Here is a 16586-nt window from a genome sequence, read left to right as displayed (position 1 = left end):
TTTGCTTGCGAACAGCCTCCACCAGAATTGAAAAGTGTGGTGCTAGAAAAGCATACCAGGTCAGATAGCCATGGGCTTATGCCCGAAATGTCGATTCTCCTGCTCCTCTGATGCTGCATTACCTGCTGTGCTTTTCCAGCGCCACACATTTTAACTCTGACCTCCAGCATCTGCAGTCCTCACTTTTTCCTAACAACCTCCACCAGTCAACTTTTGAAAGTTGCTGTCTAACACCATCAAAATTGGCCTTGCTTCAATTTCGAACTTGAAGTTTTAAACACGGCCTATCCTTTTCCACAACTATTTTAAAACCAATATAATTATGGTCACTGCTCCCAAGGTGCTGTCCCATTGTCACCTCAAGCACTTATCCCTCCTTATTTCCCAAGAGAAGGTTGAGTTTTGCTCCTTCTCCAGTAGATACATTTATATATTGACAAAGATAATTTTTTTGAACACACTTAACAAATTTCTCCCCATCCAAGTCCTTAACACTATGGCAGTCCCACACTAGATTAGGAAAGTTAAAATCCCCTATCATTACAACCTAATTATTCTTACAGATATAATCACAGTCATATAGCACAGAAACAGACCCTTCTGGCCAACTAGTCCACACAGACCATGTTTTCAAATCAAACTAGTCCCACCTGCATGTGTTTGGCCCATATCCCTCCAAACCTTTCCTATTCACGTACTTATCCAACTGTCCTTACCCATTGTAACTATACCTGCATCCACCACCTCCTCTATTGCACATACTAACTACTGTCTGAGTAAAACAGTTGCCCCTCATGTCCTTTTGAAATCTTTTTCTTCTCATATTAAAAATATGCTCCCTAGCTTTTAATTTCCCCACCTTAGGGAAAAGACCTTTGTTATTCACCTTATTTATGCCCCTCTACAAGGTCATCCCTCAACTTCCTAAGCTCCAGTGAAAAAAAGCCTATCCAGCCTATTTTTATAAGTGAAATCCTCCATTTCCTTACATATTTGCTTCTCCATTTCCCATTGACTATTGGGGGGGGCCTGAATTCCATGAGGGTATTTATCCCCTTATTTCTCAATTCCACGCATATAGCTTCATTGTACAAGTCCCGAGGAATGTCCTCTACAAGTACAACCATGATGTTTTCCCTCATCAAAAATGCTACTCTCCCTCATCTCTTGCTTCCTTTTCTATCATTTCTGCAGCACATACATGCCAGAACATTAAGTTGCCAGTTTTGTCCCTCCCTCAACCATGTTTCTGTAATAGCTATGATAATCTATTCCACATTTCCATCCATTCACTGGTTTCATCTGCTTTACCTGTCAGGCCTTTTGCATTGAAATAAATGCAGTTTAATTTATCAGTGTTTCCTCATTCTCTGTCATGCTCTTGCCTGCCTCGTCCATTTAACTTGCTCCCTTTAACTTCTGTACCAATCTTCTCTCTTTTCTCATTGCTGTTAAGGTCAACTCCCAACCCACACCCCTACAACCCCAGCTAGTAAAAGCTTCTTGAATTCGTATTGGTTAGGGAAAAGACGTTGGCCTCTTTAACAGGAATAATCCTCACTCTTTCAGTCGTGTGAATCTTTTTGTTTTCTTCATTTATGGACTTTGGACAAAAAAGGAAAATACTACTTTAACCAAAGGAGACTATGCAAGGAGATGGCTGCAGTTTCAAAAGTCACATTCACTGGAGCACATTGTGAGTTGTACACAATGTTGTATTTTTCCTGGAACAGTGTGAGTGGCAGGTACCATGGAGCTGGTGAGTTCTGCGAAAAGGGAAAACTGCTTGGCTCCTAACCATGGCTTGTGTTCAACTGGTGCGGCAGAGAACCAGCCAAAGATAAAGCAACAAAAAATCTGTGTCTCTCCTCGCGTGGAGGCACCAGTAAGACGCCAGTAATAGCTAGCTCTGTCTTTTATTCACTCTTCTCTGTAAATATGTTTTGAAGGAGGAATAAGATGCCTTCAAACAAAAGTGAAAGGACAAATTCTCAATCAGTGAATAAAAGAGGGCATCAGCATGCAAACAAACTTGTATTAACAACAAAGAACTAAAATTGGAAGGAACTAACAGAACCAAATAACCACTTCCTGTGGTCCCGATTGGTGCTGTTGACCTATGTTTCCCTGATACATTTTCCCCCTTACCACTCTTAATATCCATGCCTTCTGTGTCTGACTGATTAAGAGAAAGTGAGGGTTGAGAGTGTGCTGCTGGGAAAGTACAGGAGGTCAGGCAGCATCCGAAGAGCAGGTGAATCAAGGTTTCGAGCATAATCCCTTCATCAGGAATGAGGCTTGTGGGCCAGGGTCTGAGAGACAAATGGGAGGGGTGGTGGGGTTAGGGGTGAGGTAGGTGAGAAATCAATAGGTGGATAAAGGTGAGGAAGAAGATGATAGGTCAGAGGGGGGAATGATGGACAGGTCCGGAGGGCAGTGCCAAATTGGAGGCTTGGGAATGGGATAATGTGGGGAGAGGGGAAATGAGGAAGCCACATTTATCCCGTGTGGATGCAGGATCCCACGGCTGAATATGAGGCGTTCCTCTTCCAGGCATCGGATGGTAACAGTCTGGTGGTGGAGGATGCCCAGGACCTGTATTTCCTTGACGGAGTGGGAGAGGGAGTTGAAGTGTTCAGCCACAGGGCAGTGGTGTTGGTGGATGTGGGTGTCCCAGACATGGTCTCTGAAATGATCTGCAAAAAGCGGTCCTGTCTCCCTGATGTAGTCTTGTTGGAGTGGGAGGGGAAGTTGAAGTGTTTAGCCAGTCTGACCGATTGTCCAGGGGAGATTTGAAAAGGGGCAGCATTAAATTATAAAATTTGTTTTACAGTAGCGATTCATATTTCCTCATTTCTAATTGGTTAAAGACAATTTGTTATGAATAAAATTATTTTCTTGCGAAATGCAGAAACCTGAAGGGCATTTTTCTTTTAATCTGGCGACTTTGGATTATTGACTAATTCTTTTCACACTTGTGATGTGGTAATAGTGCAGCAGCATGATTTCTGGTGCACAACCCAGTGAAATCTAAAGGTAGTGCCATAAAATATCCAACATCCATATGAATAGTTACATGAAACATGAGTGTAAAATTGCAGTCAAAAGCAGACCCAAGATTAATTAACTCCCACAGTACTCTTTAAGTAATGCCATACTCTGAAACTATCTATTCTGGGTTTTCTTGTCCTTAACTTTTGGGCCTCCCCTAAGGTGCCACCTGCTCCAACACTGCAGTGCTCTCTCGGAATTGCACCATAGATTAGACTGTTAAATCCTGAAACAAGATTCAAAGCCACAGCCCTGACTGACAATACATTAAGGGTGATTATTAATTGAGTCAAGCTGACACTATCATACGAATGAGTTAAGTGTGCCGATGTATACTTCTAAAATAGAAGAAATATCACATAACTTGTCAAAAGGTCACTGATTACTTTTGTTTTCCTCCTGTTAAGAACATTTTACACAGAATCATGCAAGTGTTATAGTACAGGATACCCTTCAGCCCATCATGTCTGTAGTTGCTCTACAGTGAGCATCTCACTATGCGTAAACAATCTCCACATTTTACTCCTGAAATTCTCCATATGATAAAAGAGCTAGACAAGTGTAATGGACAACAATTCATTTCTGGTCATGTCTTTGTCTCACCAAACCCCAACATCTGACATAGAAAGATGGTTTTAGAAGCTGGAAATGCCTGACATAAGCAGCATCAGACTGCCTAATATTTTGGGTATAAATCCTTCATCAGAGTTCAATTTACTTAGTAACTGATAACTACAGAAATGTTTTGCCGCAACCCTTTCTTCTTCTGCTTCTTCTACACAATAGTAAACTTGTAGAATTATATATAAATGTATAAAAATCCAGTATAAAATGTCAGGGCCAACATGTTGTTTTCAAACGCATGAAAAATAGGGGTTTCAAGTTTCACCCAGCAGTCTCATGTCATCTCACTGCACAAATTAGTTGCATCAAAAATTATTATTCTGAATTAAGAAAAATAAATTAATGCTCAGCTGTCACGATTTAATCAGAGTTCTGATGAAGGTCATTTGGCTGAAACCCTTACTCATCCCTTCTGACCCCATCAAGATTCTGACCAAATTCTAATTTTATTTTGCATTGTCGTGCTAACCTACAATGATGAGAATAAAGAGAAATCAAATGGAAGCATGAGGGTCTGTATGACAGGAAAAGACCACTGCAGGCAATGGGGAAGCTTTTGTAAGTTCTAAGCAAAAAAAAAGTTGCTTTTCAATCTCTAAACCCTATAATCTACCAAACTGCATTTTAACACCATCTGCCTATGGCAGTCTGCTGCATACACTATATTTTATACCATCATGTTTTTTCTTTAAACTACCACATGTTTCATTGATGATGCATTTAGTGCTGCCTCAAAATTAACTGATTCCTGTCATGCTTTTAAGTAACTGGCATACCCTGCAGATTATATATTTTGAACTTTCTTGTTATTAACTTTTAGGCATCCATTAAAGGTGCCACCTGCACTTGTTCTGCGTTTTAAAATTGTCAGAATACCAATAGCATAGGACATGTGCAGTATATAGTCAAATGTAGTAGGGCTTATTGTGGTGGAAAATGCATTTAAGACTGCCTTGTCATTTATTCAATTTGCGTGTGGATTTGCTGAGCAAGCGTGACTGGTGTCTATACATATGTTTTATGTTAATCTGTTTGGTTGCTTGTGCTACTAAAATCATACTGGAAACTTAAGTCAAAATCCATTACCCTGTACGCTTCGTGATGGTTCCCAGTGTCATTGGTTGTTTGATCTGCGCCAGGGGCAAGACAATCGTCAGAGTTGGGATTGGTGAGAGCCGTGGATTTCCTAGGTTGTTGTTTGTGAAGCTGTTGTAACTGTCCTGGTTGCTCAGTTTGTCTGCAAAATACAGAGAGAAAGAAATTAAGATTATTCCCGAGAACTACCGAACTACCAGGAAACTGAGCTATTTCTCTGAACAATGGGCTGCTGATAAAGTCCGTTTCCCTTTAATATTAAACATAATATCTATTTCAACTGAGATGGTTAACTCCTTCAGCACTGAATACACTGCCACCCCTAGTGGTTCAGTTGGCAGATGCAGGGTAGAGTGCTTTAAGTGATACTGTTTCAAATGTGTTTAATATTAAGTCGCATTGGCAAGCAGTTATTTCAATGGATTTACTCTTGGCAGCAGCCTATGTCCATACTGCTCACACTCAATTCAAAGTGAAGGGGCTGAAAAGTTAAGTCAGAACTCAGCAGCTGCAATGGCTTCTACAGTCAATGGCTGGAGGGTGTTATCACAATTAACTCGGTAGAACAAATTCTGAAATGGACTGCAGGCTCCTTTGTTTTGTTGTAATGGTTCTTCAGGTTGTAGCACCTGGTAACATGGTTCAATGCAATGGTTTGCCATACTCCATCTCCCTGTTGAGAGTCCTCTCTCTAATGGCATCTCCTAAAATTCTGCCTTAATGTGTTCTGCTCAAGATGGTTGTTCACAATCTGTTCCACACAGATCAAAGCTTAAAGTGGTTGGTATCTCAAAGCTGGTGAATCGTACTTCCCTATTAGATATAAGGCATGCCCATGCACTGTATCACAACTGAGGTAATTAACTTTATAATGATCTCAGCCATTAGTTTGTTGACTTTCAAAGTCAGTTTGTAGTGAGCTAGGAAGAACTATTTACACCCCCAGGAGAACTACTGGTTTTCAGTTTACCCTTGGAAATGTTCACTCTGTTTCAAAAGACCTCTTGTGATGTCTTCCTGAGATGAGCACAGTTTAGCCTCAATGCCAGCTAAAGTCCACTTTTGCGAGCCAATATGTAAGAAAATCCTTCTCCTTCACCCCATACTTCTGCCAGCATGCCGTCTCTCTCTCTCTCTCTCTCTCTCTTTCTGTGGTCTTCTGCAAGCATTGACAGGTTCTCTTCCTAAACTAGTGAACCAATTTGGGTTCTTATGATAATCAAGCAAACTTCATGGTTTCTTCTATTCCCTCCCAAAGCCCAATAAATTAACAGATTCATTTAGCTTGACCTTACACCTGTCTGTGTTGATTTGTGGGTTCCCTCTCGGTTTTGTTTTTATGTTTTAATTCAAGTTATTTCAAGGTGATGGGCTGTGGAAAAGCCAATAAGAGTACTCAGTGAATGGCAGACACTAGGAAGCTAAAGAGAAACAATGGAATCTCAGGGTGCTTGTCCACAGATCCCTGAAGGCAGCAGGGCAGTTTAATAAAGTAGTTTATACACATTCAGGGGCTTGCCTTTATCAGTCAAGGCATAGATTATAAGCAGGAAGGTTATATTGAAGCTGTAGAGAATTTTGGTTAAACTACAGTTGGAGAACTGTGTGAAGTTCTGGTGTCCACACTTAGGAAGGATCTGGTTACATTGGAGATGCACCAGGTTGTTACATAGGATGGAGCATCTTAGCTACAAAGAAAGACTGAGTAAGTTCAGTTTGTTTCTTTGGACCACAGAAGATTGTGGGGAGGTCATGATAGCGACAATTAAGATTATGAGGGGCACAGACAGAGTAGAGACAGTAACTGCTCCCCTTATTTGAAGCTTCCAATTTGGCAGCTGTGAAGCAAGACTGCCTCCTGCCCAAAACCCAGTAAGAGGCAGTTCACTCTGTTTTTTTCTCTCTCTTTTTTCAAAACATTTTGAAATGTTCCAAGTTCAAAATTCAATTCTCAGCTGCAACTCAGCACTAAGCTAAAAATGAGAAAAAAAGGAAAAATAACGAATGGCTCAGCATTTAGTAACAATCACACAGAATACATTTTTATATAAGCAAACTAATTGATTCTTCATTAGAACACAATGTGATCAATCATAACTCTTAAGAGAAATGCAGCATAAAAGGATTCAGATTTAAAATGGCCTTAGTCGTGGCACACAATGGGTGAATTGCATAAAAAGCAAAAAAAACTTAGAGTTCTTTCTTCCTCACTTCTTATTATTCATTCTCAAGATAAGAACATTGCTGGCGATGCCAGTATTTGTTGCATTTTCCCCATTCTCCATGTGCGTGAGCAGATGGTCTTGAACACTGCTTCTTGGACGATGCAGATACACTAATGTGTACAATGGGGCGGCGTCAACCTACTGGTGTTATTGCCAGACTGTTGATTCAGAGATCCAGGTAATATTTAGGAACCTAGGTTCAAATGCTAGTGGAATTTGAATTCATTTTTTAAAAATCTGGAATTAAGAGTCTATTGCTAACAATGAATCTGTTACCAATTATCAGGAAAAATCCATCTGGTTCACAAATATCCTTTAGGGAAGGAATCTGCCACCCTTACCAGGTCTGGCCTAAAATGTGATTCCAGACCTACAGCAATGTGGTTAACTCTTATCTGCCCCCAGGGCAATTAGGAATGGTCAATAATTGCTGGCATGGATAACAATGCCCTCATCCTGTGAATGAAAAGCACTGTAAGATATAGAGTTCCAGGATTTGAACCCAGCAACAATGAAGAAATGATGATAATATGCCCAAGTCTAAACCTTTTCCAGAATAGTGTGGGACTTGGAGAGAATTTTAGAGGTGATGTGGCTTTTATGTGCCTGCTTCCCTTGTCTTATATTGTGGAGGTCATTGTTTGAAAAGTGTTGTCAAAGAAGCTTTGTCAAGTTGCTGTAGTCATGATGGAGGCGATAGGTATATAGACTTTTAATCTGCTTTGTGCTCTCAGACCCAACTGAAGGCATTTCAAGACTATGCTTTATAACATCTCCAGTGAAGCTGTCAAGTACTGGTTGCTACAGAAAGATGCTACAGGAAGTTCATTACCTTCACAGTGTTGAGTGGCAATGCAGAGTCTGGAACTGCACTGGGGAGGCGCACCATGACTTTTTAATAAAGTGACACAAAGCAACTATTAGATGTCAACTTCATAAAAGTTAAATTCACACCAAGTTTTTTTTTTCTAATTTTTCATGCTTTTGTTAGAAAGGTAAGTAACAGAAAGTGTATCACAGATGTTTATTATCACAACAGCCTGCCAATAGTTATCTTTAGTTTCTTAAGAGACTCAAGGAAGGAAGGAGAGTACGACTCAAACTACAATAGCATAATACCTATTGTATTATGATACAAAGCCACAGGTTCTTCAAAGACAACTAGCAGCAATGAAATTTGTAATCACTGACTCACAGCGTCCTACTAAAGAAAAAATAACAAAGTTACAAGTGGAATGGTTAACAGTATAAATAAATACAGAAAACTCTAAAGGAAGGATAAAACAAACTTTCAATCCAATATAAAATAATTTGAAATTTTGGCAATTTAACAGAAGAGGTAAGTGGGGTGACAAGGAACTTTTATACCAAGTGTAGTATCTAACAAGACATTGAAGGTTGCTTCTTGCTACAGAGCTGGCGAAACCAATGAGTGGAAATGCTGCCCTACTTGCCAATCAGTGACCAGCAACTGTGCATTGCTTAGCAGCGCCACTAAGGAGACTGCTTCTGCTGCTGGTAATGCATTCATTAATGGCGCTGGTAAACAAGAGACTTAGGTACCAGATGGACTAGGCATGAGCCCACAGGGATCAATGACAATGGCAGCAGGATTCTCTCAGTGAACCAACCCCTTCCTAATGTTGTATTTCTTGAATGGATACTGATTGCTGGACAGCAAGGGAACCTCCATCAGAAGGCCACAAGTCCACTACAGCCCTACAGCCTTTCAGGGTTCCTGCATGGTGAACTGCCCAGTCATGAATGAGGTGAAGCATTGTAGCAGTTTCCCCAATCTCCAACTGCCCCCCCCCCCCCCCCCCAATCAACTGATTAAATAGCCATCCTGCACCAATGTGCCTCAGAGGAGGGCATTAAATTCTGACCCAAGATGACTTCACTTCCAGATTAGACTGATATGATCAATTTTTATTATATTATTACTATTACTTGGGAATTTGGGTGGCAGTGCATAGGTAAATGGCTTTTGGTCTTTAGTTCTGCGATGGTAACAATTTTTTAAGTGTCAGAAACATTTTTTTAAGCAATGGGTCAAAACAGCCTGTGATTTGAACTGATTGAATAGATAAGCCACCTGGTGAGATAACTACTGATGGGTTTAAGATGTTGAGCTTTTATGAAGCAGAGAAAAAGAAGACAGACCTCTTATTCTTAAATAGTGTCATTTAGTTTTAGTTTACCCTGCAAGAGGGAAGGTCCAATTTGTATCCGCCTTGTTAAGTCCCATCAAGATTTATGTTTCAATAAGACCATCTCTTGTTCTTCAAAATTTCAATGGATACAGGCCTAATCTAGTCAACCTTCCTTCATTAGACAAACCCTTCAAACAAAGAATGAATCAACTGAACCTTCTCTGAATCACCTCTAAAGTGATCATATTTATTTTAAAATAAGAAAACCAGATTATACACAATATTCCAAATCGATCTCACCAATATCCTGTACAGCTGAAAGAAAACAACCATCCTTTATATTCCATTCCCTTCGTAATAAATAACAACATTCATTTGTTTTTCGAATTATTACTGTGTTGGCATACCAACTTTCTGTGATTCATGTACAAGGATATCCACATCACCCATATACCGCCGAACCCTGAAATCTATCTACATTTAAATTACCTACCACCTATTTTTTCTGCCAAAATGAACACTGTATTCCAGCTGTCAATCTTTTGCCCATTCACTTAACCTGGTTACATCCTTTTATGTATGTGTCTCCTTATGACAACTTATTTTCAAGTCAATATATCATCAGCAAATTCAGACACTCTAGATTTGGTTCCTTCATCCAAATTATTGATGCAGATTGTAAATTGTTGAGAAATCAGCATTGATCCCAATGGCATTTCACTAGTTAGAGCTTGCCAAACCAAAACTTACCCTATTATCCCTACAGTTTGCTTCTCATTACGTGACCAATCCTTTTCAACGTTATTAAGTTACTCAAAATACCATGTTTTCTTATTGTTACGAATGTATATAGGTGTATATTAGCCCAGTGGAGTGCCACAAGGATCGGTGCTGGGCCCTCTACTTTTTGTCATTTACATAAATGATTTGGATCCAAACATAAAAGGTACAGTTCGTAAGTTTGCAGATGACACCAAAATTGGAGGTATAGTGGACAGCGAAGACGATACCTCAGATTACAACAGGATCTGGACCAGATGGTCAATGGGCTGAGAAGTGGCAGATGGAGTTTAATTCAGATAAATGCGGGGTGCTGCATTTGGGAAAGCAAATCTTAACAGGACTTATACACTTAATGGTAAGGTCTTAGGGAGTGTTGCTGAACAAAGAGACCTTGGAGTATAGGTTCATAGCTCCTTGAAAGTGGAGTCACAAGTAGATAGGATAGTGAAGAAGGCGTTTGGTATGATTTTGGTATCGTTTATTGGTCAGAGTATTGAGTACAGCAGTTGGGAGGTCATGTTGCGGCTGTACAGGACATTGGTTAAGACACTGTTGGAATATTGCATGCAATTCTGGTCTCCTTCCTATCGGAAAGATGTTGTGAAACTTGAAACGGTTCAGAAAAGATTTACAAGGATGTTACCAGGGTTGGAGGATTCGAGCTACAGGGAGAGGCTGAACAGGCTGGGGCTGTTTTCCCTGGAGCGTCGGAGGCTGAGGGGTAACCTTATAGACATTTACAAAATTATTAGGGGGATGGATAGGGTAAATAGACAAAATCTTTTCCTTGGGGTTGGGGAGTTCAGAACTAGAGGGCATAGGTTTAGGGTGGGAAGGGAAAGATAGAAAAGAGACCTAAGGGGCAACATTTTCACGCGGAGGGTGGTACATGTATGGAATGAGCTGCCAGAGGAAGTGGTGGAGGCTGGTACAATTGCAACATTTAAGAGGTATTGGATAGGTATATGAATAGGAAGGGTTTGGAGGGATATGGGCCGGGTGCTGGTAGGTGGGACTAGATTGGGTTGGGATATCTGGTTGGCATGGATGGGTTGGACCGAAGGGTCTGTCTCCATGCTGTACATCTCTATGACTCCTAGACTCTATAGAGCTGAGAGGACCCATAAAAAAGTATTCCATGTTTACCCTCCGCTAACCTCATGCTCTATTCAGTGAACTACAAACATGATAACCACAAACACATGTACATATATTATCTACAATGCTTCTATAATCGTCATAATTTTTGGATGTATTGTCAAGGGGAGTATGGAAATAAAGTGAGAGGAGCGTAATGTAGGTAGTTGGCTGTGTGCTGCTATGTTTAGCGGGGGAATCAGGTGATCCAGAGGTGAGAGTTAGAGAAATAGTCTAAAATCAACTGTGGAGTTGGGAGGCTCCATAATAAAGTATTCCCTGTTCAAGTTTACTCTCAGTCTACTTCGTGTTTTATTTATGATTCTCGTGCACCATAAACATAATACTTGTTTTGAGCCACAACCTTTGATTTGGTACTTTAACAGGTATCTTTTGGAAATCCGGGTACACCTATTTACAGGTTTTATACAATGTGGTTGGTACTTTGTCAAAAGTCTATAACAGATTAGTTAAATGCTAATTCCTTTAACAAAGCCATGTTGCTTTTGCCTGAACAAATAGTGATTTTCTATGTGTCAGGCAGCCAATAAACCACTCCCACAAAGGACCTCTTATCTTTCATATTCGTACCCAAACTGATTCTGCATTTTGATTTTTCAAGTTATGATCAACTAATAGTCCTGAACCGATGCCATCCTTAATTAACAAAGTCACCCTGCCCTTTTCCCAGTGTTTAGATTAGATTACTTACAGTGTGGAAACAGGCCCTTCGGCCCAACAAGTCCACACCGACCCGCAACCCACCCATACCCCTACATATACCCCTTACCTAACACTACGGGCAATTTAGCATGGCCAATTCACCTGACCCGCACATCTTTGGACTGTGGGAGGAAACCGGAGCACCCGGAGGAAACCCACGCAGACACGGGGAGAACGTGCAAACTCCACACAGTCAATCGCCTGAGGCGGGAATCGAACCCAGGTCCCTGGCGCTGTGAGGCAGCAGTGCTCACCACTGCTATCCAAACGCCTTCCACATTCATGTTACAGTTTTGGTCATTATTCAAAATGTCTTTGTAATATCTGTCCATCAAGTCAAACATATTTATCTGTAGATTACCTGTGGCATTACCACAACATGACTATCTGCCCCCAGTTACAGTACTGCTTTTACCATTGTCAGACATTGTGTGTTCAATTCTCACCATGACAAACTAAATTCAATAAATCTATTAGGATGATAATGTGACAAGCAAGTTCACTAATCTTCTTCAGGAAAAGAAAGCCAACACTTTCAATTCTAATTATCCATAAGTTGCTGAAGGTAGGTATGCAGGTGCAGCAGACAGCAAAGAAGGCAAATGGTATGCTGACCTTCATTGTGAAAGGTTTTTATACAGGAGCAGGGAAGTGTTATTGCAGTTATACAGGGACTTGTGAGGCCACACCTCAAATACTGTGTGCAGTTTTAGTCTCCTTTTTTGAAAAAGGATGCTCTTGCTCTTGAGGGAGTGCAGCGAAGGTTTACCAGGCTGATTCTGGGGATGATAGGACTGAGCTATTAGGAGAGACTGACGAGGTTGAGATTGTTTTTGCTGGAATTCAGACAAGTGAGGGGGGATCTTATAGAGACCTAAAAAATTCTAACAGGACTAGACAGGATAGATGCAGGGAGGATGTTCCCGATGATGGCTACTTCCAGAACCAGGGATCACAGTCTGAGGTGGACCATGGAAGCCGGAGATGAGGAGACATTTCTTCAACCAAAGAGTGGTGAGCCTGAGGAATTCATTGCCACAGGAAGTGGTTGATGCCAAAACACTGAATGTATTCAACCGGCAGCTAGATATAGCACATGGGACAAATGGGACCAAAGATTATGGGAGAAAGCAGGATTACACTATTGAGTTGAACAATTAGCCATGGTCATGATGAATGGCTGAGCAGGTTCAAAGGACTGAAAGCATCCTCCTACTCCTATCTTCTATGTTTCCTTCAATCTGGCTTGCATTGAGAAACTACACTCTGAGGCCTACCAGACAATTACTTCAGAAAGAGACTCAGCCTTCTCAATGCAATTAGGAACAGGCAATAAATGCAGCCTTGCCAATGTCATCCCATATCTTGAAAACAAACACACAGCTAATGTATCTGCACACACTGTTATGCAACAATCACGGATGTTTAAATGAACTAAAATGTATGTGTTGCAATTAACGGAAATATGAAAAGAAGATAGAAAATACAGTAAGCAAGGACTTTCAATCTTTTGAAAATTTGGAAAGGAACTGTACAAAATAATTCCAAATGCCCCCTATACATTTCTCTTGAAATTTTGTCTTAGGCTGCACCAATTATATTCTGTGCAATGCCAAGCCCTGGCAACCCCTTTGTAAAACAACACAACACTGGTTACACACTGGCATATCCCTGTACCCCTAATTCTCAGACTGTGAATATTTTATTATATAAATTAGGTCCCTCTCAATACATCTACACCATCCCAACCATCTCCCTACCAACCCGCTGCTATCCCACATCAAATAATTCTGGAGCCCTGAAAGCTCAAATAAAATTCAGATGCAGTAATTGATTCTAATAAAGTTGTTCTGTTAAAAAGCCAATGCAATTTTTGCATAATATGATCTTTAAACAAATAGAAATTCTTAAAATAAAAAGAACATGATTCTTTTTGATTGGATGATTTTTTTAAAAAGTTATGAAATAGCATATAGGAATTAGGAAACGAGAGAAAGTAGTCATGAATGAAGGAACAATGGCATGCAGTGCATTGAACACCCTGTTCCAACTTATACAAAACCAAACAGTAATGCTGATTTGTAAGATCCCCATGAGAGGCAATCTCATAGTTAAAATACATATTTATAAGGAAGTGTTTACTTGCCTGTTGATTCCTCAATATTTCAACCAATTATTCTAATAGTAAAGAAAAATATGTTTTTAAAAATAAGCAAGAATCAAATGTTCATGAAAAGGAAAGACAAAAAGTCAATGGAGAGAACTGTTCTGGTGAAAATGGAATCAAAATGTTCAAAATTGACAAGTAATGGTAAATTAAATGGTTTAGAAACTCGTTTTCCTTTGTTTTGACACTTCCCTAAAACGCTACTTTTGTTCTTTACAAAGGAGATGGTGTATTAAAGATTAGTCTCCTAAATAACCAAAGCCTTCTGTGTAGACATACGCAAACCCCAGATCAAATCCGCCCAATTCTCGCTGAAGAGGGTTCTTAAAATTTCAAAACCGTTCATTCACAACCCCCACCCCACCACAGCAGCCAGCCCTTTTGTGTGAGGAAGAAATGACAACAAGAAAAGCTTCTCAAAAGAAACAGGAGACTCTGCAGACTGAAAGGAGATAATGACGCTTCAAAACGAGTGAAGGTAGAAAAGAGGAAGGGGAAAACTCTCAATGAATTTAGTCTGTCTCTAAAGACCAACTTCAGCTTTTGTCACCATCTCTCATCCATGCTTAGGGAACTGGTAGCCTATTCATTTGACGGCAAAGTAACTTTTAACAAACCAGTCCTTTATTGGAATTTGTACAAAGATGTTGCTGGCTGCTTCCTACTAACAAGCCATGGGCTTTGTCGTTCATATCAGTGTTAGAACAGGAAACACAACAAGAAAATAAGACCCACTTTTAAGTCGGAGTTACGAACAATAGATGTTTTTAGATGTAATATTTAAGGCATTTGAATTAATGCAAATAATAATGTTGAAACTACTTGCGCCATTTTGGAGTATGTTGCATTATCTGCATGAACTAAATGAAGCAAAAGATCAAACTAATATAACCGATTCCTTGAAGCATTCTGAGATTTTTGTTTCAATTTCCAAAAAAAAGTGTAAGCATTAATATATACATATAATTAATAAAGCAATTATACATGATCTATATCATTGTTGTAGAATGGCTCCAAAGTAATGTTAAGGTGTAGAAAGGTGCAGTGGAAAGTTGATGTTGGGAGAACAGATTTTTACAACAGAAAATTCATTACATGTGAAAAGGATCCGTTTAACTTGCAGATTTTTGATATTTAAAATAATTCTCCAAGGTAAGACCTTATTATTCAAGATATTCTAAAAAATATTTTTAAGAAATCATATGACCTCATTGTTTAATTTTTGAAAATAATTTCACTTTTATAAAACTGGTATCTGGTCTCCCACTTTTAGAAAAATCAACATATTTCTTTCATTTTGTGGTGTCATCTTAAATTCAGGAACCACTTTTAACAGCTTGAATGACAAAAGTGAACTCATGGACTCTGCACATCTGGAGTCAGAATTAGTGAAAATAAAAGCAAGAGTTGTCACAGGCACAGAAACTGACATATCCTAACTAAGCCTCAATGTTTAGTAACACCACGAAGTCATGAATGGCTAACCACTGTTTCAATCAATGACCTCAAAAACGCAGGCAGGACCAAAGTAGAATCTGACTGGGAACCAGAGGTACTCCAGCTCAGTCTGGAGTTAGACATCTTCCAATTTTACCTTCCTCACACAACCAACTTGGTTGGACCTGAGATCTTATAATTAGAAGATCACCTACAATTTTTAGGTACAACAGACTAGGATGGCATCCCCAGTGCGTTAAAGATTCAATGCTTAGTACACCAATCCTAAAATATTTCTGCTTGTGCCTTTTACCAGTATTTTGTTGCAATGATATCTGAAGCACTGATGGCAGTGAACTCAAAAACTAATACTCTGATAAACTACTTTCTAAAATGCCCAGAAAAAGAACACACATAGCCTGTTTCTGCAGGATAGAATTTGGGCTTGGTAGCCTTCACATAGATAGAAATCTGTTCTTTCAAATACTCAACAACATGGGTACAGAGAGAGACATTAGGCCTTAACAATATTCAATGTGATTTGTGGAGTTTAAATCTATAAACAAAGATTCAGAATCCTAGAAATTTCAGGCATTATTTTTGTTCATTTAATTTATTCTCTAATTTTCTCTTTGATGAGTTCCTTTTAATTTTTAGTTTTGAAAAATACTCAAATGGGTCCACTGGATCTTGCTGATTAAGCTACAGTTTTAAGGGCATTAGCCAAATATTCTTTAGGAAAAAATGTAATGATCTCTGAAACACCAAGATCACATAAATACCCCAGGAATACTGAAACAAAGATATCCAAGTCCAAGGAGGAGCAACATAAGATTAAGCAGTATCAGAAACAATTTTGAACTCCTCATTTACAAAGAATTGAAGTTTTGGTTTCATTATATAAGAAAGAAAAGGAGGGAAAGAAAAGCAGACTCCTTTCCCACACTGTGTCTGAGGTTCATTCAGGCCTGTGATAACAATCAAGGCTGGGACAAAGACTGCCTAGGTTCTGTAGTGTTTCATTTGACAACATTGGCTTCAAAGGTAACTTGTAACGTTTGAGGATTAACAGTGACGACCTCTGAAAATGTTAACCTTGTTCTAGCCTGAAGCAACAAAATAAGGTGGTGATCATTCACCAAAAGTTCCCATTAGAAGTGATCCAAATGTACTGGAGAGACTAACACCAAA

At 39.6% G+C, this 16586-nt stretch overlaps 1 protein-coding gene across 2 annotated transcripts in view; it reads right to left on the bottom strand.

Moving 5' to 3' along the window:
• The window catches only part of bcas3 (BCAS3 microtubule associated cell migration factor), a 1146863-nt gene that overhangs the window by 584601 nt on the left and 545676 nt on the right, over positions 1-16586 (bottom strand). For both annotated transcript variants that reach the window (XM_060847956.1, XM_060847957.1), the window contains exon 16: positions 4762-4912. In XM_060847956.1, the coding sequence (XP_060703939.1) occupies positions 4762-4912 (151 nt within the window). The remainder of the gene's footprint in view (positions 1-4761; positions 4913-16586) is intronic.

Source organism: Hemiscyllium ocellatum, chromosome 31, assembly GCF_020745735.1.
Source record: "Hemiscyllium ocellatum isolate sHemOce1 chromosome 31, sHemOce1.pat.X.cur, whole genome shotgun sequence".
Classification (NCBI taxonomy): domain Eukaryota; kingdom Metazoa; phylum Chordata; class Chondrichthyes; order Orectolobiformes; family Hemiscylliidae; genus Hemiscyllium; species Hemiscyllium ocellatum.
The sequence above is the reverse complement of the archived record's forward strand: the minus strand, read 5'-3'. Positions and strand labels throughout refer to the sequence as shown.